This window comes from Dunckerocampus dactyliophorus, chromosome 11 (assembly GCF_027744805.1).
Source record: "Dunckerocampus dactyliophorus isolate RoL2022-P2 chromosome 11, RoL_Ddac_1.1, whole genome shotgun sequence".
NCBI classification, from domain to species: domain Eukaryota; kingdom Metazoa; phylum Chordata; class Actinopteri; order Syngnathiformes; family Syngnathidae; genus Dunckerocampus; species Dunckerocampus dactyliophorus.
The window spans coordinates 29,784,501-29,811,424 of record NC_072829.1 but is presented as its reverse complement, the minus strand read 5'-3'; the positions used below and the strand labels follow the sequence as shown (position 1 = coordinate 29,811,424).

General features: G+C 45.3%; 1 protein-coding gene across 1 annotated transcript in view; it reads left to right on the top strand.

Annotated features, from left to right (window-relative positions):
* The window catches only part of slc16a2 (solute carrier family 16 member 2), a 46,464-nt gene extending 19,906 nt beyond the window's left edge, over nt 1-26,558 (top strand). Inside the window, exons 3-7 of the mRNA XM_054791505.1 lie at nt 4,668-5,154; nt 8,986-9,129; nt 13,118-13,346; nt 20,089-20,335; nt 20,403-26,558. Coding sequence (XP_054647480.1) covers nt 4,668-5,154; nt 8,986-9,129; nt 13,118-13,346; nt 20,089-20,333 — 1,105 coding nt within the window. The 3' untranslated portion in view covers nt 20,334-20,335; nt 20,403-26,558. The remainder of the gene's footprint in view (nt 1-4,667; nt 5,155-8,985; nt 9,130-13,117; nt 13,347-20,088; nt 20,336-20,402) is intronic.
* The last annotated feature ends 366 nt before the right edge of the window (nt 26,559-26,924 follow it).

Here is a 26,924-nt window from a genome sequence, read left to right as displayed (position 1 = left end):
GGGCACCTAGGCGACCTGGTCTTCGGCGGCCAAATCTGGTTCTTGGGACATGGAACGTCACTTCTCTGGCGGGGAAGGAGCCTGAACTTGTGGGGGAGGTTGAGACATTCCGACTAGATATAGTCGGACTCACCTCGACCCACAGTTTGGGTTCTGGATCCAAACTCCTCGAGAGGGTCTGGACCTTGTTCTACTCTGGAGTTGCTGCAGGGGAGAGGCGGCGAGCTGGTGTGGGCTTATTAATAGCCCCCCAGCTCGGTGCCTCTGTGTTGGAGTCATCCCCGGTGAACGAGAGGCTCATTTCCCTACGCTTTCGGGTTGGGGAAAGGGTCCTGACTGTCGTTTGTGCGTACGCGCCAAACGGCAGTTCAGAGTACCCAGCCTTCCTGGAGTCCATCAGAGGGGTGCTGGAGAGCACCCCAACTGGTGACTCTTGTCGTTTTACTGGGAGACTTCAACGCCCATGTGGGCAATGACAGTGTGACCTGGAGGGGCGTGATTGGGAGGAACGGCCTCCCCGATCTGAACCCGTGCGGTGTGATGTTGTTGGACTTCTGTGCGAACCACAGTTTGTCCATCACAAACACCATGTTCCAACATAAGGATGTCCATAAGTGCACATGGCACCAGGACACCCTAGGCCGCAGGTCTATGATCGACTTTGTAGTCGTATCATCAGACCTGCGTCCACATGTTTTGGACACACAGGTAAAGAGAGGGGCTGAGCTGTCAACTGATCACCACCTGGTGATGAGTTGGATTAGATGGCGGGGGAGGATGCCGGACAGACCCGGGAGACCCAAACGTGTAGTGAGGGTGTGCTGAGAACGTTTGGCAGAGTCTCCTGTTCGTCGAGTCTTCAGCTCTCACCACCGGCAGAGCTTCTCCTGCATCCCAGGGGAGGACGAGGATATTGAGTCCGAATGGGCTCTATTCCGTGCCTCCATTGCTGAGGCAGCCGATCGGAGCTGCGGCCGCAAGGTGGTCGGTGCCAGTCGTGGCGGCAAGCCCTGAACCCGATGGTGGACACCAGAGGTCAGGGCTGCCGTCAAGCTGAAGAAGGAGTCCTATCGAGCATGGATGGCTTGTGGGACTCCTGAAGCAGCTGACGGGTACCGGCAGGCCAAGCGGCACGCGGCTTCGGCGGTGGTCGAGGCAAAAACTCGGGTGTGGGAGGAGTTCGGTGAGGCCATGGAACACGACTTTCGGTCGGCCTCGAAGAGGTTCTGGCAAACTGTCCGGCGCCTCAGAAAGGGGAAGCAGTGCCCGGTCCACACTGTTTACAGTGGGGACGGGGCCTGCTGACCTCGACTGAGGATATAGTTGGGCAGTGGAAGGAATACTTTGAGGCCCTTCTCAATCCCACTGACATACCTTCCATAGAGGAAGCAGAGACTGAGGATACGAACGCGGACAGTTCCATCACCGTGGCTGAGGTATCTGGGGTAGTCAAAATGCTCCCCAGTGGCAAAGCTCTGGGGGTGGACGAGTTTCGCCCGGAATTCCTCAAGGCTCTGGATGTTGCGGGACTGTCTTGGCTGACACGTCTCTTCAACATTGCGTGGAAGTCGGGAACAGTACCTCTGGATTGGCAGACTGGGGTGGTGGTCCCCCTTTTCAAGAAGGGTGACCGGAGGGTGTGTTCCAACTATAGGGGGATCACACTCCTCAGCCACCCTGGGAAAGTCTATTCCAGGGTGCTGGAGAGAAGGGTACGACCGTTAATCGAACCTCGGCTACAGGAGGTGCAATGTGGTTTTCGTCCTGGTCGTGGAACACTGGACAGCTCTACACCCTTGCAAGGGTCCTGGAGGGTACTTGGGAGTTTGCCCAACCGGTCTACATGTGCTTTGTGGACCTGGAAAAGGCATTCGACCGTGTCCCTCGCGGTGTCCCGTTGGGGGTGCTCCGGGAGTATGGGATTGGTGGTGCGCTACTACGTGCCATTCAGTCCTTGTACAACCGGAGCAGGAGCCTGGTTCGCATTGCCAGTAGTAAGTCAAGCCTGTTTCCGGTGAACGTTGGCCTCCGCCAAAGCTGTCCTTTGTCACCGATTCTGTTTATAATTTTCATGGACAGAATTTCTAGGCGCAGCCAAGGTGTCGAGGGAGTCCAGTTCGGAGGCACTAGGATCTCATCTCTGCTATTTGCAGTTGATGTGGTCCTGATGGCCTCATCGGGCTGTGACCTGCAGCGTTTACTGGGACGGTTTGCATCTGAGTGTGAAGCTTCTGGGATGAGACTCAGCACCTCCAAATCCGAGGCCATGGTTCTCAGTCGGAAAAGGGTGGATTGCTCCCTCCGGGTAGGGAATGAGGTCCTGCCCAGGTGGAGGAGTTCAAGTATCTCGGGGTCTTGTTCACGAGTGAGGGAAGGTTGGAACGTGAGGTCGATAGGCGGATCAGCGCAGCGTCTGCAGTAATGCGGGTGCTGTACCGGTCCGTCGTGGTGAAGAGAGAGCTGAGCCGGAAGGCAAAGCTCTCAATTTACTGTTCGATCTATGTTCCCACCCTCACCTATGGTCATGAGCTTTGGGTCATGACCGAAAGAACGAGATCGCGGATACAAGCGGCTGAAATGAGTTTTCTTTGTAGGGTAGCGGGACTCACCCTAAGAGACAGGGTGAGGAGCTCGGTTATCCGAGAGGAGCTCAGAGTAGAGCCGCTGCTCCTTCACATCAAGAGGAGCCAGCTGAGGTGGCTCGGGCATCTAGTCCGGATGCCTCCCGGACGCCTCCCTGGTGAGGTGTTTCGGGCATGCCCAGCCGGGAGAAGGCCCCGGGGAAGACCTAGGACACGCTGGAGGGATTATGTCTCACAGCTGGCCTGGGAACGCCTTGGTGTCCTCCCGGTGGAGCTGGAGGAGGTGGTCGGGGACCAGGAAGTCTGGGCTTCCCTACTGAGACTGCTGCCCCCGCGACCCGGACCCGGATAAGCGGAGGAAAATGGAATGGAATGGAACTTTTTATACGGCAGAGTGTCATTACAGCTTTAGTTCATCAGGAAGTGACGGGAAGTGACGGTGGCCGTCCCAAACAGGAGAGCTAGGCTCAGTGCTAGCTGTGAGTTTGGAGAGAGTTGGGAAGTGTGTTTATGTTGGCGTGGATGTAAAGTCCTGTAGTGTTCTCCGCTGTTAATAAAGCCATTAAAGTGCATCGGCGACGTGAGTCTCTCCTTCCCCACAACAAGCGGCATTACAGTATTGACCAGTGCACACCAGGAAATAAACGGTGTCATTTCTTACAGGCATTGGCTGGACAGCTATGTAGTGGGGCTTGTTTAACCTTTGCCTTGTGGGCAAGCAGGAAGGAGAGACGATGCTGAGAGATGTGTGTGTGTTCTGAGCTGCTGTCTGGTGGCCGCGTTCAATAAATAAAGTTGGCAGAAGCAACAGGAGAAGTTTCCTTCTTTGCTTCGGAGCTGAATAACACTGACAAGTTAACAGACTAGTAGCGAACGGAAAAGAAGACGGCTTTGTTTGTGTCGAATACAGAAGATGAGGACTTTGATGGATTTGTAGATGAGGATTGATCAAAAATAACGTGAGTACATTCTAAAATACTTCAATTAAGTACAACCGAACTCAGTTTTGCTCCCGCTGCCGCATGCATGCTAGCGTATGTTTTTTTTATTGTAGCGTCGCTGGGAGCACGTCCTGTTCCCAGCCTACTTTGCGGTAATGTTTTGGTGCAAATGCTCTTAAAGTTACATGTTTGACCAGGAAATAGCAAGCTCAAAAGAAGATGGCTTTTTTATGTGGAACAACTGACAGTTTGTGTGGATCTTGTGAATGATTGTGACTGAGCTAGGACTCAGTAATTAAAGTCTACACACGACGGCTTCATTGATTAAAAAACAAAACTTTTTCGCGCATGAAGCTTCTACTTGAGTTGGTAATTTGGCCGCTATATGCGGTCAGATATTGACCAAGGGAGACAAAATGGGTGGCCGCTGGCCGCGTTGGACAGGTGACTGCTATACACAGGGTCTATAACATGTAAATTTGCTGCAGGGGATTTTTTAGTGGCTGCTATAGGCAGGTGGCCGTTCTATAAAGGTGGCCGCTAAGACAGGTTTGAGTGTATACTCATACTATATTCATAAAGTAGTAGCAAAATATGATGGGAATAAGTCATAATTAAGAGAAGAAAATGAACAAAAGTTGAAATAATTGGAAAATAAAAAAAGTGTATAACAATTTTACGAGAATAAACTTGTAATATGAGAAAGAATGTCATTTTCACTGAAATATTAAAGAAAAACATTAACAACACATTAAAAGTCATAATATAATAAGTAAAAATTAAAAAACTGGGTGTAATTATGTAAAAAAAGAACAAATTACAAAGATGATTTAACAAGAAAGTTGAAATATTTGGAAGATTTAAATAAAAACAAAAAACAGCAAAAGTTGGGGAAAGAAAGAGCAAAGAGCGCCATCACGCTGATGCTAGGCTTCCATCACAAAGCTGAGATGTTTTCTCTTGGAACATTTCTAACTTCTTCTCATATCTTTACAAAACATCCAAGTGGCCCTTGCGTATTTTCATTTCTCTCGGTGTATGAGAAATGGAATCACACGTGAACTGGGCCGTTGCACTGGAGTATTCTGTCATCGGTAGAGTAGCGGTTGGGTCAATCTGTAATTGTGTGTTCTTTGTCTTCCAGCTCGCTGAGCCTCCGTTACTTCACTTACGGCGTGCTGTTTGGCTGCGGATCCTCGTTCGCTTTCCAGCCTTCTTTGGTCATCCTCGGCCACTACTTTCGCCAGCGCCTTGGCCTGGCCAATGGGGTGGTGACGGCAGGCGCCAGCCTCTTCTCCATGGGTCTCCCCGTTTTGCTCAACAAGGTGGTGGAGCCGCTGGGACTCAGCAGGACTTTCCAGATCCTCAGCCTCTTCATGCTCGTGCAAGCCTTGCTGGCGCTAACGTTCAAGCCATTGCTACCTGCCGGACCTTGCATGGGACCACCAGGTGCCACTGAGTGTCCAATTCAGCCAGGGGCACCTGCTCAGAGCGTGAACTGGTGGAATAAGGCCTTGGCGGGGGTCAGAAAGTACTTTAACCTGCGAGTTTTTCGCATCGTCACTTACCGTGTGTGGGCATTTGGAGTGGCTACAGCCGTACTGGGCTACTTTGTGCCTTATGTCCATCTGGTAAGAACATTAAGCTTATGCCCGTTCCATGCTCTATTTACTCCTGCCTCCTCGTCTACTGTAAATTCACACTGCTACTTGTGCGCCACTCTTTCATATGCGACAGTGAATCAACTCCAATTGCATTTGTGAAAAGGGCACATCGTGTGCCAAACAACTCTCCGTATTTTAGTTATGCTCAAACATGATCTGGCGAGTGATACATTATTTAGCAGTTGAATGAATCCATTTTAGAGCTGCATAAAAACAAACCACAGCATGGTGTTTATAGCTAACTTGGGGGAAAACATGGAGAAATGGAGCACTGACGTCAATGTTGTGCTGTACTAATAATAGTTTTCTATAGGGCCTCGGCTAATGAATGAGTGCGGGGTAAACAAGCAATGAAGATCGGACATGTTCCTGTCATGAGGGTTACATTAGCTTTGTTGCTGTAAATGCACGTTATCCCTTACACTCACAAGCCACGAATGCTACATCAACTACAGTAGAAAAGAGAGATACAGATAGAAATAGAGAATCTTTCAAAGTGTTTACTGTATGCTTATGCAATGAGGACCTTTTCTTTTTAGGTAAATGGTTTGGCCATTTGTGTGTTGTGATAACTATGATACAACGCACACGTACTGTATGTCACACAGACACCGCAAAGTAAAACACCAGTTAGCCCTGGAATGGAACCCCATAATACTATTCTAAGACTCGTAGAATAGATGTAGTGAAAAAAATAAATATGGATTTACTTACTGAAACTTTGGAGCCTCCGAGGGAACATGGACAAAAAAAATTGCTGGGTTAAAAAAGGACGAACTTTTGCGAGAGCTCGCAAAGGTTTTGAAAGAGAACGCAACACTGTTTAAGAGCATTGCCCTTCCGTTTACTTCCGTACGGCACTCAGCCCCCGAGGGGACATGCAGAAAAAAAACTGATGGGTTAAAAAAAAAAAAAACAGGACGAAAATGGCATTGTACTTCAGTGTTCAGAGCGGATGTTTGCGGTGAAACGTCAAACGAAGAGCAGCACATTGATTGAGTTTCTGATATGTTTACTTCTAGGAGAAGTATCTCCTTTCAGGTGCCAGTACTCAAAGAGATGTGTTTGCAGCGACACTGACCAGACCAGTTGTTAGCATTTTATTTTAAAACACGAGCTGAACCATCACGGAAGTGAAAACTTGGTCCTAAAGTTACAGTCTGACTTTGTAGCCCCACAGCTGTGCAGTCAGGGATGCGGAAAAGCTGAAGGTGGAAATGAAATGATGCGTTTCCACCCGATCTTTGCTATGCGGAGGCTAGCTATAAGTGTGTCCTGTAGCGTCACTAAGTTTTGCAAGGTAATGCAAAAGTTTTGCGTTATCTTGCAAACATTAGTTTTTTTTACCCACATTTTTTTTACCCATCTTTTTTTCCCATGTCCCCTCGGGGGCTCCGTACGACACTGACGGATCGACTGCAAGATAGGCTAGAAAGATGGGTGACACTGGCAACAGATGCAAACCAGCACAGCTAAGAACGTGACGTATTCAGAAGAATTCACTAATGTTGTGTTGTGATGAGTATGACATGTTTTACCGGCAGCGACAGCTACAACAGTAGTGCTTAGCTAGGAATTAGCACTGCATTAGCGCCAGCACTAGGCTGGCTGCTACAAAGCACGTTAACACGAAAAATGGACTTTTTTGACTTTTCCACAGTTGAACGTGTTTTTATTTCACGGTGGTTAGCATGTTGGCCACACAGTCAGGAGATGGGGAAGATCTGGGTTGAAATCTCTGTGTGGAGTTTGCATGTTCTCCCGTGCGTGTGTGGGTACTCCGGTTTCCTCCCACATTCCAAAAAAAAAACAAGCATGTAGATTAATTGGAGATAAATTGTCCGTAGGTATGAATGTGAGTGTGAATGGTTGTTAGTCTATATGTGCCCTGTGATTGGCTGGCCACCAGTCCAGGGTGTACCCCGCCTCTCGCCTGAAGTCAGCTGGGATAGGCTCCAGCATACCCGCGGCCCTAGTGAGGATAAGTGGATGGATGGATGGATATTTCCATCAGCGAGGCAGTGGCTTTTGTGGCTTTTAGGCACGTGAACAAGCTAACTTCATCCCCTCGAGTGTTCCAGCAAAAGCCTTCTACATGGCAAACGGGCCATAATATACAAAAACATAACAAACGACAGAAGTTCATCCAGAACTGGACCACAACAAATGGGTCTGGCGTGGACGTCACTTGCCCCTCCTCCTCCAGAACTGGCGAAAATTAAAAAAAAAATTGTAAATATTTCAATATTGGAGCACACATCTAAGACAGGGGATATGCCTTTCAATGTCATTTTTCATGGCAGCAGTAACAAGATTGACGTGTTTTGGTGTCACGAGCCCTTTAAGTTCAACTACAGGATGTGGACGAAATGGAAAACTTCAAGCGCAAAGCTGTGAATTTGTCCTCCCTCTATCCAGATGTCGGATGTTCCAGTTCCGGCCTCCCTCCGCAAGACCTGTTGTTTCAGGCCCAGACCCAGATGTAAATACAGCCCCGGCCTTTGTAATGGCTCGACCACTTCAGGAAACCTCTCCCTTATGGCCCCCTGGTATCCCTAAACATGACTATCTTATGGCCATTCATGCATACCCAACCCTCAAAGCACAGCAAACACTTCAGCATGTTCAGGAAGGACTTCAGAGGGTGGTTTCATGTTTTGGATCCAATTCAGGGGTCAGCCGGGGAGCGGAGGAGTGGGTGTGTTCTGACCTATATACGTTGGGTCTTCCTGCTGTGCTGTTACAAAAGTTTGCTATGTGATCAACACTCGGGCTTTGTGGCGGCACAATTTCAACCTTTTCACCTGCTGCACACCTTGCAATATACATTAGGACTCCCAGGGGTCTCAAACTCACCTTACCTGGGGGCCGCTAGAGGTAGAGTCTGCTGGGTGAGGCTGGGCCGCATCAAGTATTGGGAGCAGGGCTGGGAATCTCAGGATACCTCACGATGTGATACGATACGAGATACATTGCTCATGATAACGATATTATCTCCATGCGGTGATAGGATGAACCAAATAAATGAATGCATAAATACATTCTAAGTGTATACAGCGGGGGATCGGTTCCCAAAATAGCCCGCAATAAGTGAAATCCTCAAAGTTCAGACCTTTGCTTGATCAACCTTAATGATCAACACAAGAAATGATGAAGCGACTCACGCATATTTCACTCCCGTGACCGTGCCTTTTCGTCCACGCTATAAAAACCAAAGTGAGCCCACACTTTAGATTTCCATTTCACTTCACCGTTATACGCCGTTTGTTTATCTGCTCCTTCTGCAACGTCCACACAATTTTCTGCCTTTCTGGCGAGGGGCTCCTCCTAGATGACATGTCAAATGTTGACTCGACTGATTGAAGTTTATAGCGGCTACTGTATACTTTAATAATAATAATGGCTTTTAAAAAACGATACACAGTGAAAGGTATGGATGATCCATAGTGGGGTTTAATATCGCGATAGCTGGATATGTCGATACTCACAAGCAACCCTATTTGGGCGTGATGTTGGCCTGCATGCATTGTGCTACCTGGTTTGTAAAAAGTAGCTGAAGTTCCGTGTTTAGAGTTGTTTATTATTCCCCACAGCAGCAGTCGCCCCTTGCGTATTTACTTTCCTGCTACATGTTGTGTCGCGGGGCTGCCAGCTTGAGACCCCTGCGGTAGAGCAAGAAACGTGAGAATGCATACCGGAAGGTGGCATGACATTGTTAGCGTGTCTCATGACATTGTTAGCGTGTCTCATGACATAGTTAGCGTCCTCGTTTCATCTGTCTTTGTTTTTGTGTGTCAGATGAACTTTGTAGAGGAGCAGTTCAGGGGGACGGAGAAAGAATGGGTCCTCCTTGTTTGCATCGGAGCGTCATCGGGGGTGGGACGGCTCACCTTCGGCAAGATTGGGGACCTTATTCCCGGCCTGAAGAAGATCTACATGCAGGTTAGGAAATGAGAGACAGTGGTGAGTTTGAACACTTGACACTTGTGCTTTTCAACATTCTGTTGAAATTTAAACCTGCATAGCTCGATCAGCCATTCAATCCAACCAGGCCAACATATTGACTTTATTTTGGTGCATCGTTGTTTGCTGAACACAACAATCAACTTAGCTGTGGCATTTTTGTCACATATTGTGATTGAAATTCCAAACAGCCTCGTGTAGGCAAGACGACCAAGCTGAAGGTGGCGCTAGGTGCAAACGTGTCGACAATTTGATTGTTCCTCCATTGACTCCATGAGAGATTGCATTCATTTCGTAGACATACAGTATGTGCCAAGAAGAAAGCAAAACATTTATTGCAAAGCATTCTCTCAAAGAATGCTGGAAGATAATTGTCCTACAAATGATTGTCGATAAACGATATTATTGTCAACATTATTTGGAGACCATGTTTCATGAATGTAATATGTGGTATAATGATGCAAATATACAGTATCAGAAGCAATACACTTTGTCATTGGAATGTCAAGAGCTTTTAAATACAGTAAAATTAAACAAACATAATACATGAAAAAAAAACAAAAAAAAGACACAAAAAACCCCAATGAAAATTAAATGGATTGTCAGTCGCTTTTCACGAGAATTCACATAAATAAAAATGAAAAACACAACCAAAAAATACAAAATAGACCCTTGTCATCCAGCCTGTTTGGCAGAGAGAGAGCAGGAAAACAAACACTGTCAGGATAACACATTTTGCTGCTCGATAATTGTGCTCCAAATGATCGTCGATAAACGATTTTATCTGCATAGTTTATACCATTTTTTCCATTGATGATATGGCACAATATCCGCCGTGTGCCAGAGTTCCTGCTGCGCGAGGAGCCGTTGCTTCTAAGGAAAAGAGACGCAGGGGCGGCAGACTTGTGAAGCTCAAAGCCTGGCTGCCACTTTCTCCCGAGGTGGTGCGGTTCTCACATAATGTTCCGCGGGACCGCGGGGATTGTTTTTACCGCATCGCGTCTCGGCGCAAGTCGGTCGTGTTCCTCTTTTTCCTCGTCACTACTTTCGAACAAATGCGCTCACCTTGTTCATTCTGTTTAAAACTGAATTTTCCCACACTGGGGCTGTTGTGTTCGCTTTTGAAACCATCGCTTCTGTGCATGCATTCATGTTAGCGTATGCTTTCTCACAAGGCTAGTTTGTTGCTAGCACCATGGGTCCGCTTGCTAGTAGCTCCACCTCCACAAAGAGGCTGAATGAGAGGACATGAGGGTTCGCTCTCTCCGTTTGTTCCACTATAGAACCAATGCTCACAGACAGATGAACCCTCTTGTCATCCAGCCTGTGTGGTACGTAGCAACGAGTATCTGAAACATGTCAATTTATCGAGGACTCATAATTATTGACCTGTTTTTTTGTTTTTTTTAACCGTTCGATTAATCGACTGATCCTGATCGTCAATTATCGTGACAGGCCTGCTAACACGCATGCACATGTCAATATATCCAGGACGGCACAACGAGCAAGTTCGTTTTTATTTACCGTGCGGTTAATTGATTGATTATGATGGCAGGCCTAATCTTGATCCTTAATTTGAAAAGGTACACATATCTTAAATCGACTGGCCAATGTCTAGTGGGTTACATTGTGGCAATCTACACACACATAGGTTTTGTTTTGCCTCCATTTTTTGCAGCAAGATGACAAGATAACAGCCAAACTGTTTGCATCATTTGATGATAGAATAAGTCATTGGTTTGACACGGCGTTGTGGAAATCAATAGAACACAGCGTGCCCCGCATGACACTCACAGCAAGACTGAATGGATGACTTGGAATTAATTGTTAACTTGATTTGACGCCGTCTGCACTTTCCCTTTCTTCAACTCACCTCACAGGCTCACACAGAACCAAAGTTATTGTTTTCTTTTCGGCTGCAAATAAATATGCCTCGAGTCCCGATTTGCCCCCACACAGACTGGCAGAATAAAAAGAATCTTTCGTGTTGCCGAATGAATTACCCTGCTGGATACTGGTACAGGCCATTCAGTCCTTAGACCGGGGGGGTCTGAAGGTTTTCCAGAGAGGGCCACATAGTGAAAAATGAAAGGACCCAACTTTGTCACTTTGATATTTTGTAAAGCGATACAAAGAAGTTCTATATATATTTCAAGACTCGCACCCTGGCATTAGATTTACACAACGTATTGAAAAACTGCAGAATCATTTTGCAGTTCAGAGCTCCGGACTGAAGGAAGAGAGACAGGTCCTGATCGATGGTCCCCTTTGCCTTTTTATAATTGTTTTCCTCAGACCACAGCCGCCAGTCTCTCCAAACATAACTTTCTCCCGGACTCTTTGACGAAGTTGTGTGACGGAACCTTCGCTGAGTCATTGACACTTTTGTAGCACACACATCACATACTTTCCCCAGTCTGTCTCAAGGCTCACAGACTTGTTTGTGCCCTTATCTGGCTGCTGGTACTGACCGGCTTTCAGTATGTGTGAACACTCACTATTTCTGCTTAACCTTTGACACGCTTAAACAGTTGCTCATCTACTCTTCTACGTGCTTAAGGAAGCATTATTTCTATCAACTACTTGCAATCACTCACTCAGGTAATCATAAAAAGTTATTTTTATACTGTACTTATATTAAGGCACTCAGTTAATAGTTCAGTCAATAAAAATCAATGCAAACAGTTATTCTAAAATCTAATTGTAACAAATATTGACCCACTCAGCTAACAAGTTCATGAAACAATATTATCCTACAGTCTTATCGGTGAAAAGTATATTATTGGTAACAACTTTGGTCTTTGCGTTTTCGCTTTAAAAAAAAAATAATTTTCAAATATTTCAACTTTCTTCATAAATAATAATCTTAAATAAATTTTCAACATTTTGACCTTATTCCCATAATACTATGGGAAAAGACAGCCTGCTATCGGTGGTAAAGCATATTCTTAGTATGTACTTTTTCTTCTTACATTTTACAAATACTCTCCAAATCCAAAAATTGCAACTTTATTCTTTGTTTTATTTGTTTGTCTTATTGTGAATTTTGTCTTGACATGACTTTACTATCTTAATATTCAATATATCTTATTTTTATTTTCTTTATTTGTAGAATGTGCCAAGGGTCAATAAAAAAAACAGCCTCGGGCCATACATGGCCCCCAGGAAGCGCATTGGACACCGCTGTATTATGACATCATTCTCGTAAAATTACTAGTCTTTCGCGTTAGATTAGAAACTTTTTTCTCTTAATATTTTGGCTTTATTCTTGTAAAATTACTTCTGATTTTTTACATTTTTGCTGTTGTTTTTTTTCCAGTTTTCTTGTTAAATTATATTTTTAGAATGTGCAATAAAAAAAACACTGGGGGGGGGGGCCACACTTTGGACACCCCTGCCTTAGTGAGTAGAAAAGACATGTGTGGGTAGTGTAGTCTCCCAATAACCACTATTTTGTCCGTCCCCTCCTGGTCTGTAGCCTGGTCTGTCGCCTGGTCTGTCGCCTGGTCTGTCGCCTGGTCCACAAATAATGCATTTCATTGAATATGTATACAAAATTCGACACAACGCAGCATAATTACAGAACTTTTAATCTATTTGCTAAGTTGAAATCTCCAGCAACAACCATGCTCAGCCTACTTCACATATTGTCATATTCAAATCATTTTCCACATTTTCCGGTCTTGACGGCTCCCCCTAAGCGAGAAGGTGATGGAATGCCGGTGCATAAACATTAGCTAGCTGCAAAAATAGACTTTATATTTCCACGCTCATGTACTGTCATCCAGCCCTCTGTGTAAACTACACCAACAGCACACCTTTATAGCAACAATATAAGCCATGTTTGTCAGTGTGGAAAAGTGTGTTTAAATGTGGAATAAAATCAAGTGCACCAATCCACTAGACATTCACTCTTGCACACGTCAGGCCAGAAGAATGTGAACCTTGTCTCTTCTGCCCTTTCCAGGTGGTATCCTTCATGGTTTTGGGCCTGATGTCTATGATGATCCCTCAGTGTGCCGTCTTTGAGGGGCTCGTGGTTGTGTGCGTTTTCCTGGGCCTGTGTGACGGATGCTTCCTCACCATGATGGCTCCCATCGCGTTCGAGCTGGTCGGGCCCATGCGGGCCTCGCAGGCCATAGGCTACCTGCTCGGCCTCATGTCTCTTCCAATGACTGCGGGCCCGCCCATTGCTGGTGAGACTTTTTAACCCTCTTTTGCACACCGATTCTATATATGCTAAGTGACTGATATCAGCAAAGTCACGGAAAGTGACATCAGTAGAGCTTGGAAATGAAAAAATAAGAAGTGGGAGTGAGACAAAAAAATTGGAGTAAGCAATTTACTGCAAAGAAACAGTCTGTTCATCAGCTGATCAAAAGCAAGGCCTCTCGCAGTGCGCCATTGCTGCTGAGGTTGGACGCAGTAAGACAGCCATTTCAAAGTTCTTCACACATCCTGAGGCTCGTGGAACAAAAAAGTAAATTGGTAAACCCCCAAAAATGTGAGTGGGCCTGATCCGGAGGATCCCATTGGCTGTCCGTCAAGACACGTGACCATCCTCGGCCCGAATGAAGGTTGTTACTGGTGCCGAGTGCAGTCCTATAACCATCAGACGCCATCTGCCAGAGACGGCTTTTAAGAAGAAAAAGCCTCTTCTTCAAGGCCACAAAATTGGGCGTTTGGAATTTGCAGGAGAGCGCCAAACATGAGCCATTCAAAGGTGGAAGTTTTATTCTCTGATGAGAAAAAATGTAACCTTGAAGGTCCTCATGGCTTCCAACGTTACTGGCGTGACAAGGAGATCCCACCTGAGATGTTTCCCACACGGCACAGTGGAGGGGGTGCCATCATGATCCTTCAGTGGAACAGTGGAGTGTTGTGCGGGGGTGTCAAACGGAAGCCGACTATGTGGAGATGTTGCACGGGGGAATCCCTCATGACTGAAGGTCCTCGTCTGTGTGGTAATGACTGGCTTCTTCTGCGTGTTTCCCTGATCTAAATCCGATTGAGAACATTTGGGGATGGATGGCAAGGGAAGTACAAAAAGGGACGTCAGTTCCAGACAGTGGATGCCCTCAGTGAAGCCATCTTCACTAGAGCCCGGCCGATACAAGGTCTTTGGGGGCCGATGCTGATCCCGATATTAGGGGCTGAAAAAGCCAATATCCGATATATCGTCCGATAACCAATATTTCGGTCAATATGTGAAATAAGAGCACTGGCATACACAGGATATATACGCTACATCGCACCCTTAGCATTTTGATCAGGAGTGTACCACCACGCGACTGCATCGTTGCTAAGATCATGTGTACTGAAGTGTGAGCCTGCAGCCAACACGAGGCCCTCATCAGGTTAAAGAAGCGTACACGTTCAGATCACTGCTCTTTTCGTCTCCCTGGCCTCCTCTCTCGAAGGTAATAACGTGGGTCTAATAAGCACATGGAGAGCAGAACATAGTTATTGACTCAGGCATGCTGTCTCTTGCATTCGACGCTCACACTGATTTTAGCCTGGGGTTGTTCTAAAAAAAAGTGCTAACAGTAATGTGCTTCCCTTCAGCCTGTTTATGAGCGCTGAGGCACAAGCACCAAATGTGAGAAAAAGTTATGACATCCCTCACAGGTCTGCTCCTCTTCTGAGAGAAGACGCTTGCATTTGAAGTTGACTTCTTCTGCATAGATGCACCATATCTGGCCCGCCCTTTGCTAGATGAGCCTGCCCTGTGTATACGCCCACCACTACATGGAGGACAGACAGGCTTCACTACACATCTTAAAGCTAAGCCTGAAGCTCTGTCAACCAGCCATCAGTTGGCTACAGACGTGGGAGCTGCAAGTTTCATCATTTTATTTGATTTTTCCATCGAAAGGCTAACCTAGCATGACTGTAATGTTAGCACTTTAGCCCCCGTCCCACTCCTTAATGTTGCGTTCTTGTATTTGATGTATGGCGTTTATCGCGTTAGACGAGTGCAGAGTTAAAGGGATACTTGGGATTTTTGGACATGAAGTCGTGTGACACCCCCATCAGCAGTGGACTATTTCAACAGTGACTCACCACCCCGCCCCATTCTGTCCCGCGAGTCAAGTTCTGGTTGGATTTCCGTGATGAGGAAGGTGGTCCCCTTAGTTGCTGGGGTCGTTTACGCAAAGAGGTTGGCTTCTCCAAACAACGTGTTGAAAAGAGTAACACATTTGCATCAGAAAAATGCCTCCTCAAAAAAATCACACCTCACAGAACGCTCGCGTTATATTTGTCTCAAGCCGCGTCCTCTGCACTGTCACCTCTATTCCTGTGTAGGTGATGAGGATGCTCGGATCTTCATCCGCGACGGAGGCTACGGCCATCTTGTTTACGTGTGAGAAAAACGAGTATTACTCTTTTGAACGCACATTTTTTTGAGAAGCCAAACTCTTTACTTAAATGACCCCAAATGCAACATGTACAATAAAAGCGCCTCATGTTCCATGTCGATTGGTTCAGCTGCGACAATGATCTGGTTGTGGCCGTTGCTCTCGACTACGCAGGAAGCTGAATAGCTAGTCAACGTGACTTGTGGCTTGCTCACGCTCAGGAAAACACTGTCTGCAGTGTTTTGGCAGAGAATTGTAAGTCACGCACTCAACCCCACCGAACAGCATCAAGACGCTGTCAGAAGGGCCGAAAGAAAGTGACTAGACTGTGTTCCCAGTAGGGCTTACTTACTTAATGGACTTTCAAACGGTCTAAATTCCAGCATCAAGGCCGGATTTTGACCAGCGCACTTCCAATACACTATTGTGTTGAAAAATAGCACAAGATGGAACCTTAATGTGAGACTCCAAAATGGCCGTAGACGTAAGTGTAAATGGTCGGCGGTTGCCTGGTTGCGTGTGTCCGTCCAGGATAAAAGCCTCTTTGTTGGCTTGCTGTAAAAGCCAAATGATGCCGTGTTCTGTGTCTGCATTCACAGGCTGCGCTGTGATGCATCTTCAATTGTCTTCTGCAGTTATCCCATCCCTGCATGTACAGTAGATGTTCCATCACCCGTGGTTACGTAAGATGTGTCGTCTAGTGCAGGGGTGTCCAGACTTTTTCCAGCGAGAGCCACAAGTGAAAACTGAAAGGATGCAAATTTGCCACGTTGATATTTTGTAAAGCAACACATGTTGATATGCTAACAAAGTTATATACTCCAGAAAACAACTGCATCTTAGCTTTGTGATGTACTGTTGGTGAAAGAGCCTGTTAGTATGAACTGTGCCCTTCTTTTACCATTTTGGCAAATACTCCAACTTCTTTCTTAAATCATCTTTGTAAAATGTTATTTTTGTAATCTTATGACTTTATTCCATAATATTATAAACTTTTCTCATTTCCTGATTTTCGAAAAGTTGCAACTCGGCTTCTCAAATTATGACTTCTCAAAAATAAAGCATTTTTTCTTTACTATTTCGACTCTGTGCTACTAAAATGACATTGTTTTTCCTCATAATATTATGAGTTTATTCTCGTAAAATTGCAACTTTTTCTCGTTACCAAATTACTTTTTTCTCTTCATATTTTGCCTTCATTCTCCTAAAATTACAGCTGTTGTTTCCATTTTTGCAGTTGTTATTTTTTTTAAGTTTTTGTCTTGTAATGCTCCTCTGATAATTCCGACTTTATTCCCATAATAATTTGACTTTATTCTCGTAACACTGCGACCTCATTATTTACATCTGTATTTGTTTTGTTCGTGTCTCATAATATTTCTCTATAAAATAACGGCGTTTTTTCTTTACCATTTCAACTTTATGCCACAAAAATGATGTTTTTTTCCCTCATAACATGACAACATTCTCGTACAATTACGACTTTCTCTTTCTTGCTGGATTACAATTTATTATTATGAGGAAAATTACTGATGATTTTTCCATTTTAGCTGCTACTGTTTTTTTTTTTTTTTTTATGTTTTCATATTCAATTATATTTTAGAATGTGCCTTTGGCCAGCAAAAAAAACAGCTGCGCACTACAAATGGCGCCCCGGCCCGCTCTTTGGCTACTGTAGCCCTACTTTAAAGGGCAGATTGTGTCAACATGGCCAATGGAACTGCTCTCATTCATCTCAAAGCTGTTTCGTTGCTTTGAGATCAGGGTTCTCAGGTCCTCCAAACCAAACCAAACTCCTCTCAGCATGCATTTGTGGACTTGTAAGGAAATAGGATTCAGTATGTAGCCCAGTGCTTCTCACATATTGGAGGGGAGGGGCAATTTTCACATCATCTAGTCTAAATATGCTGTGCATTTCAGCAGCAACCCCCACAGAACAAGCAGCAGCCGTCCCGCAGCTCTCATGTCCCAAACAGGCATACAGTGTATATCACGTGCTGCAGTGTGGCGTGTTAAACTGGTTGACCCCGTTTTCGCACTGTAGGTCGAGTGTGTTTGTTTTACCTTACACAGTATGTAAACAGAGAAGCGGGGGGGGGGGGGGGGGGGGGGGGGGGGGGGGGCGCTTAATCCCAGTTTAGGCACGGCATTTAGGCTATGTCCACACCACGTTTACCCCGCTCTGATGTTAAACAAAATAAAACCACATTCACCACCTGCCACGCACATTTTGGTCAGACATGAGATGTGCACTACAGCCACGTGTACATGAACATCAGCTCGCACGCACACAAAACCCAGGAATCATCATGGGTGGGTTTTTTAAGGCCTACTGCTGCACAAAACAAAACTGGCGCCAATCAGAGGTCAATGAAGCAGCCTTACATCCCAGCCCGTGTGTCACCACACGCACGGGCGCCACATTTTTTTGGAAATGTGTTGGCCGTGGCCAGCACGTAGAGGAAGTAGGGTATCAGAGGGGTTGCAAGCGTGTCGTACTTAGGGAGCAAGTGATTCGTGACGGCCACGTGCTTGCCGCTCGCCCTCCGTTGGTAGCTTTTAGATCGTGAGTGCGCCGTGCGACTCGTGCGTGCCTCATGCAAGACTGTTGTACGTTTCACTCGCCGGGGACGTACGTGTGTGGGCATCGTACGAAGCTTGTGAAGCCCGCTCACTACAATTGCAATTGGAGAACCAGAGTGTAGTCAGGTGGCCGGCAAGGCACATTAATGTCAGATACGCTATGTGAGCGGCCGCCGTGCGTCCACGGAAGTCGCGAGATCTAGAGTGTTTTTTTTATTTATTGGTATTAATGTTTCTTCTGTTCTTGTTCACTTTATTGTGTTTTCTTTCTTTTTTTTGGGAGAATCAACAGAATAAGAATTTCATTGCGTACCTGTAGTATAACTACCTGTTTTGCTGTGCATATGACAATAAAACTCTTGAATCTGGAAGTGTACAGCTGGAGGAGTTGCCCGCCGTGGGAGGAGCCGCTGCCACGGCCGGCCAATGTACACCACGTACTTTTAAACCTGCGACACAAGCAGGCTTCCTCTGCCTTGCCCTTGCGACGTTTTTGCATCCCAATTTTATTCCTGTGGGCTTTGCGTGCTTTGCGTGCTACCTGCGGGTTTCAGAATCCTCCACTCTGGCCAAAGATGCTCAGTTTTTAAAGGAAAAATGCACTTTTTTTCTGTTGCCCATCATCCACAATCCTTATGTGAAAAATGAACAGGTTTTTTTTTCCCTTTTCTGTGCTTCTAACGAGATAAAACGAGTTAGCATGAGCCAGCTAACAATGCACGTTATGGGAGGTTCCTATTTCAACTATGAAGCCCTCTAAAAAAAACCTCCAACGACGTTTTGGGGTTTTCTATCCATGCTGTGATCATGCATTAACAAGTACGTCAGTGATAACATGTCATAATTGCAGTATCTTATGTTGTTATGTTGCCATATGTTGATTTAAAACTTCTTTCCTGGGCGCATTGATTTGACTTAGCCCGTAGGAGCTAACGCTACTTCCGTCAGTTGTGCTCCAGTCCTCAGGTGAAAAATGCTGACAGCAAACGAGTTTCTTGTTGAGGCTTTGTAGTGAAATCGAGAGCCAGTAGTATCCATTCTTCCGTCTGTCCCGTTGCAGTGGCTTAGGGCCTTGTTAGTGACGCTGAGACGAGCGATTAATACACATGTCAGTTATGTAAATGGAACACTTTTGGCGTTTTTTGTTTTTTTTTTGGTACCTCCCATGATGTGCATTGTTAGCTCGATCATGCTAACTCGTTTCCTCTCGTTAGAACGCAGAGAAAAGGGAAATAAATGTGTGCTCATGTTTCACGTAAGGATCAGCGGGGTGACAATGGATCTTCTATGATACTAACGGCAGTTATGCCAGAAGTTGGACCACAGCAGAGACAGACTAAGAGAGCGAGTCATAATACTGAAGAACAAACAGAGTAGAAAGTACAACTAAAGAAGGACTAAGCCACAAAGCTCGTCAGTGCCAGGACTGAATGCACCACAGGTGCATGCAAGTAGGCGAGCAGCGTCTGACAGACATGGCAGCAAGCCCTAATTGCAAAGTGCCTGCAGGTGTAGACTGGCAGCTCCGCCCAGGAACACCGAACAAGGGCACAGCAAGCACAGCGTTAGTCGATTGGCTGAAGGACACACAATGATGAAACTCCGTTTTTGAAAGAAGGCTGTAGTTTGATGCGATTCAGAAGTGGTATCATGTCCATGACAAAGAAGGTTTTCCCCTCGTGATGTCACGAAAACCCAGAACATCAAAAGCGACCATGTCAGCACTCTGCTGAAAAGTGGAACAAACAAGTGAGGGTGATGGTTTTTCTTACATTTTGTGATCAAAACAGGCTCAGGGACACATGGACTAAGACAGCATCATTAAAGAGCCCATTTTTCACAATTGGGGCGCTTTAAGAACGGCGTTTCTACATTTCACAAATTCACAGCAAAATGGATCCTCAAGTATGGAAAAATACATGCAGCCCACCACCACAGCTCCAAAAAATCCTAGGGGAAACCCTGGATTGAGTATTCCTTTTTGCTTACTTCTCAGGTCTCCTCCATGATTATTTTGGCAACTACACGGTGGCCTTTTCCGTGGCCGGAGTGCCCCCCGTGATCGGGGGCGTGGTGCTGTTCTTTGTTCCCCTCATACACCGCCGGCTACGCCACGGCCAGACGGCGTCGCCAGAAAGAGAGACGACCACTCACATGTTGCCCCAAGGCCAACCGGCGCCGAAGAGCTGCTCCAACGGAGACGTGCTGCCCGGCTACACTGACGTAGAGACGCACATCTGACGGTAAAATACGCTTCCTCGTTTGGCGTCTCTCCCTTCGCTTTTTCTGATGACATTCTCTACCCTGCAGGTCTCCCTTCTCTTGATTGGAGCTGTGGGAATGTCCTGCTGCCTGACCTTTAACCTCACCACCTCCTTGACACTTGCTGATGTGAAGCGTTCCGGTTAGGGAGGACAATACGAAGGCACACCACTAAACAAGATGATGGTTAGTCACATAGGCGAGGCTCCGGATGGAGATGTAAAATACCTCCAAGAGGAATAAAATGAAGGTTTTTTGACCAACATTGGTAGTTTAGAATTAGGATTCGTCTCAAACCCTTAGCTTGTTTGGGGAGTCCACATGCATCATTTAAGACGTGGATTCTAGACACACATTGTCACCTTTTCAAATCTTACTCTGAGGACCTCCTTACTTGTCAGCGAGTGCTTGCTTTAAATGGAGGTTGAGTACTTTTGCCTCAACTTGTGGCAGCGTTCAGTTGAATGACATCACCTTTTTTTTTTAAGGAAAACTGCGCTTTTTCTTTGCAATTTTGCCCATCATCCACAATCCTTACGTGAACCATGACCACGAATGTCTTTCCTTTTTCTGTGCGTTCGAAAGAGAGAAAACCAGTTAGCATGAGGGAGCTAACAATCCACCTATTCCGACCTCTAAAAAAACCTCCAACAAGGTTTTCTGGTTTTCTGTCCATGCCGTGAGCAAGTAGTAACAGGTACGTCCATGGTAACGTGAATACGTACAGCACTAGCCCATAGATAGGAGCTAACGCTACGTCCGTCAACAACAGCAGCGTGTCTGTTTGTTACTACTAATCATGGCAGACTTCTTGAGAGCCGCCGCCGGCTACTTTTGACAAATGAGGATCCAGAAGCTTATCTTTTTGAGTCTGAATGTCCGGAGGACGAGCTGCAGGTTTTAGAAGCTGAGCGAGTGAAACGCGAGAACAGACGAGGGCCGGCACGACTTGGCGGTGCAAATGTGGAGCTTGCCGAGCCAGGCCGAAACTTTTTTCCACCTCCCCAAAATAAACTGGAAAAGGACGCCCCCAGACAGAACTGTCCATGGAGTACGTCACCGTGATATTGATTGTGATCGTACCAATCGGTACAGATTGGTGTCCTATCGCATCGTTTAGGAGCGGGCCTGTTACGTCCGGGCAGTGGCGTGAAGCGCTGCATCACTACGCCAGAAAAATAGCTCTTTGCGTTAGCTGTTACAATAACAATGTCGCTGTAGCTTGGTTTATTCACAGGTCAATTATGTAAATAGAGCCTTGTTGGTGTTTTTTGGAGGGTTTTTTTAGGGTCTTATAGTCGAAATAGGTGTGTCCCGTTACGTGCGTTGTTAGCTGCCACAAGCTAGCTGTTTTTTTAGCCATTTTTCTAATTTTTTTTATTTAGTAAAAAAGTGCAGTATTCCTTTAAGTGTGTCATGATGAAATAACAAGCATACATGAACACTTTCACTTGTTCAATCAACCTCGTTCACAACATGAACACAGTCTGTAACCTTTGACAGGGAAGCTGATTCGCCATTTTGTCATATTCCTTTCTTTTTTACTGCCTTTCCACTGTGAGCCAGGGAAATAGTGTAGAATGTCTCATGTCACAAGGCCAGCCTCAGCTTCACCTCACCTTCAAACGACCTCACAGCAGGAACGGCTTTACCAGACGGATCCACGGCAACCACACGAGTGGCCGCGGACGCTTTTCATTCCTCCGCGAAAGGAAAACGTTTAAATACGTGGGCTTGACCGATGACCGTTGTCAGTGACGACAGGGTAACTCGTGCGTTTCAGCAGAAGCCGTGTGACGCACAAGCCGGGTCGCTCCAATGCGGGGTTGGGCATCGAGTCCCAAGCATCGATGGGAACCGGGACTAACATTACGTTTCTCCTGGGATCTTTCAGATGTTTTTATTTCGAGTCCTAGTTTCGATGCTCACTTCACCGACCGGAAGCGGCCAACATGATTTATGTTCACACATTTGTGGTGTCTAAACAACACAGTACCTCGTCTTTGATGCGCTACGTCAGACTTCCTCGCAGTCCGAGAATAAACTTCTCATGTCGATGTAAGCCAGGCTTTCAGGATGCTCGCTGATGCGGAAGTTGGGTGTAAATAAAGGACGGGAGCTACGGCAGGCACGTTTATTCATTTGCACATCACGTCTCTGTTAGCAACAGTCAAGGGACCTTCTCAACTCACACAACACACTTCCGGCCTTCACAATAAGAGCACTTTGGGCTATATCCTGTTTACTTGTGTGGGCAAAATAAGGGTATCCCAAAAAAATTGCTTCCATCAACACTGAGACAAAGTAGGCTACTTTTCAAACGGAAAGATCTTTTGTCAAAAGAAACTTCACAACATTTATATTCTAAAAGTTCAGACATTTCATCTGAAAAGAAGTCTGGTTAGCGCCCTTATTTAAACTACGCAAACTTTTATGACCCCGATTCGAAACGAGGAATAGGAATCGGAACCAGAATCGTTCACATTCAAACGATGCCCAACCCTACTCCGGTGGCTTGTGGGGGGAGCAGGGTGCTAAGACAATGCTGCTCATTTTCTAGTTTAACACTGTACTTTTTTTTCTTTCGAAAAACAAAAAAGGCATTTTGCACGAAGCTTCTTTGAGATATTCCCTCGAGGACACCGTTTAGTCTCGACCAATCCTCTCCTCACATGGTGACCTGGCTTCCTCTCATTCCTGCCTTTATTACATTCTCCTCCACATTTGTTTTATTAGTACAAATTTCACTGGAGGCACAGAATGCTAGACCTGAAATGATAGCATCAACATGATGGACTGAGGTAGCGTTACGTCTCTTTTCTAACTAAACAACAAACCACAAGACCAAACAATCACAGCGAGCACATGCAGTTTCCCCAGCAGTTTACATCTCCACAGTGGAACCTCGGTTTTCGCCAAAAATTATTGCTGAAACTACGTCTTGGTTTTCGTACGGACAAACGGCGGGATGGAGTGTCCTAGCAAAGCAACCACATGTTGGTGACTCAGTCTGTGTTTGTATTGGTATTTATTTATTTCAAGAATGGACAGTGAATATTCATAAACATTTACATGTAAATATGCCAGAATTAGCCCAAACAACAAATGCTACCAGAACTGCAAATTAGCAGCTAAAAACCGGTGCGGCTGGCAAACCACGACCTCCAAGTTTTGGCTAGGAGATGGAACAAAATGATGATGAGCCCAAAGGCTACTTAGCATCTGCAGTCCCTGGTCGGGTCGAAGAGACAACGAGAATACTCCTACTGGCGGTCTACGAGCAAAAAAACACAAGAAACGCACGGAGAGCGCGCGTGCAACGTGCTGACTTTCGAGCCATACACGCTTTGACAAAGAGCCGAGAGGTTCTTTGTCCTGTCAAACAAACTCTACGGATGCTCACGTTTTTTTCAGGTTGCAAGACAAACTTACGTACTTCGTACCTCTCCGTGCATTGTCCATACGGCCAACGTGTGTCTTTCAGATGTTTTGCTGCTGTCGGGTTAGGGCAAAATGTCAATTTTTTCCGCGTATATCGCACTTGCGGACTCCTGTGTGTGTCGTGCGCCACATGTGCGCCCCACATACGGCCGATATTTCGTACATCCTCCATGTGTGTCAAGATCGTACTCCTTCACGGTCACCCCAACTACGTTCTCCACAAAGAAAAACAAAAAACAAAAATGCAGCGATTTGGGGAAAACCAAAAATCACACGGCCAAAAAAATTGTGCGTCCGGCTTAAAGGTTCCTTCAAAAATCCATTTGATTTTTGGAAATTTCGGGTTTCGTTTGACCTTTTGGAACGGATTAATAACGAAAGTCAAGGTTCCCATGTGCAACTTTTAGCTAGCAATGTAAGCTAGTCACAAGTTGTAGCTTGCTACATATGCTAACTTGTCTTGTACTCTAACAAAGTAAATGGAACAATGTAATGTAAATTTATGTTGAATAATTTGCTTTCATATATATATATATATATATATATATATATATATATATATACACACACAAACACAGTATATATGTATGTATATATAACATTTACAAATGAAATATTTTGGTAAATTGTAGTTGGTTGAAGTGAGATTTACTACTCGATGGAAAGATTTGTGGGCTACCAAGTTAAAAAAAAAAATGGCTAAATTGAGTGGGGGAATATAAATTTTTTTTTTTTTTTATAAAAATCAAACAGAAACAATCATAGGACAAATGAAAAAGTCCAGGCTGTGTGTGAGCTGCGCCCTCATCGGTTTCAAGATACAACTTTTAGCTAGTCACATAAGCTAATTCGAGCTAGCTAGTCCGTAAATCAAACCACCAACAGTACATGTATGGTTTCTTCACAGCAACGTAATGTTCATTCATGTCGGGATATTAATATTAGCAAAGGAAATATTTTGGTAAACTGCAGTGGGTTGAAGTGAGATTTACTGCTATGCATGAGATGAAAATAACGGGGCTAGCCAATAAAAACACAAACATGGGTATTGAAATTGAGTGGGGTGTATTACATTTTTTTTTTTTTTACATCAAATTACAAAAAAAACAGGCTGTGCGCTAGTTACAGTTCCTTGCAAAATTGAGTACACCCCTCACACTTATAGTCGTGATTTACTGCGCTCTACCGAGAGGAACACAAACCCCTGAAATGCGTCTCTGCGCACGCTGTATCTTCATGACCACTGAGTTTGATGTCGTACGTTTGCTGTTAAGTGTAAATATTTGTTTTGTCGCTGTTGCCAGAATATGTCACTGTCGCCGGTGTCTTTCGGTCACATGGTTTTGTCGCCAGCCGGAAGAGACCTCTGACTCACAGCTTTAACCTCACTTTGAAAACAAATCTACCTTTTCAGACGCGTGTGAACAATTAACAGGATTTGCTGAGCTCAGGCACACTCCATACCAATTTCCACTCGTCAGCCTTTTTAGTCAAGCTTTTCGAAAGACGCGGTGAAGTCATAGTCATATGACACTAAGGCTGCATTCACACTGCAGGTCAATTCAATTTTTTTTTTGCTCTTATCATCTCCCCATTTGGTGGCCCTCGACGTAAGTGATATGTCCCCCGACAACAGCGCGGCTATACCGGCGCCGCTCAATGCTAACGAGGCAGCTAACGCCGGTGCTACCTACGTCCAACTTTTGGCAACGCAGCCCACGCCTGTGGTTTCAACACATCAAAGCCCAATTCCGACTGCGAGGAATAACGCAGGATGTGACAAGTATTTCCACGTCGTGGCCGCGCTGCACCTCCACTTTCTCTCACACCGCAGGAACGGCATGACCGCCAATTTTAGCGGTTTTGAAACTGTGGCGTTTTCATATCGTGGTATCCCTTGAAACCGGGACCAGTGTGACCAGTTCCATTCGATATCCGATATGTACCCGATCTACTGCGGTCTCTGAGGTCGCACATATCCGATCTATACGTCATGGAAAGGCGTGTTTGGCCGTGCTTACCGAGACTTGGATAAAAGCTACTCACCGATGTAGGCGAGTTATTCCTGTCATCAGTGCCCCGCCGCTGCACCACTGGTCCAAGACTTCTTTAGTACAAAAGGAGTACGCAGTATTACTCAAGTGGACTTCCTCTAGGTTGTTTGGATGAACAGGTCCTTCTGATCATATTTAGGTGAGTAAAGTCTCGCAGGTCTTAACAAGTGCAACAAATGGACATGAGGGGAAGCAGCTGTAAAAGTGGAGGGTCCTGGGTGAGTTGCCCTCGCCCCTGACTTAGAAGTCTCAACTTCAACTGGGGAGACTTAGTCCTTTAAACGGGGCAGTCAGGCGGGAGGTGTGCACACTTAAAAGAGATGAAGCGCGGCCTTGCACCCCTGGGGTAACTAGCGTTTAAACATCCACCCACACGCTCCTTGGGACAGACGTCGCAGTACGTTCTCCAGAAACTGACACAACCAAAAGCCTCTCCCTCTTTCTTCTTAATCTTAATCATTTGGCTTGGAAAATGTTGACTGCCGCTGCACAAAATATTCACAAAATAGACACAAATCGAGGCAGTGCTTACTTCTGTAAACACACGTCGACGTGTGTGACGTTGTGCTTTTGCGCATTTGCGGCACCTCGGCAAGTCGCATTTTTTTGGGGGCAACATGAACGACCACATTAAAAAAAACGGATTTTCACAAAAAATCCGAATTGGGCGTCATAACCTGCAATGCAGATCAGTTCCGATGTTTTTTTGCTAATATGTGACCTGTATCTGTTTTTTTCATGTCAATGTGAACAGTATAACTCTTATAACTACTTTTTCAAAGCCTCATTAGTCTGTACATATAAATCATTAGTATGTACATATAAATCATTAGTATGTACATATAAATCATTAGTATGTAGATATAAATCATTAGTCTGTAGATATAAATCATTTGTATGTAGATATAAATCATTAGTCTGTAGATATAAATCATTAGTATGTAGATATAAATCATTAGTCTGTAGATATAAATCATTTGTATGTAGATATAAATCATTAGTATGTAGATATAAATCATTAGTCTGTAGATATAAATCATTTGTATGTAGATATAAATCATTAGTCTGTAGATAT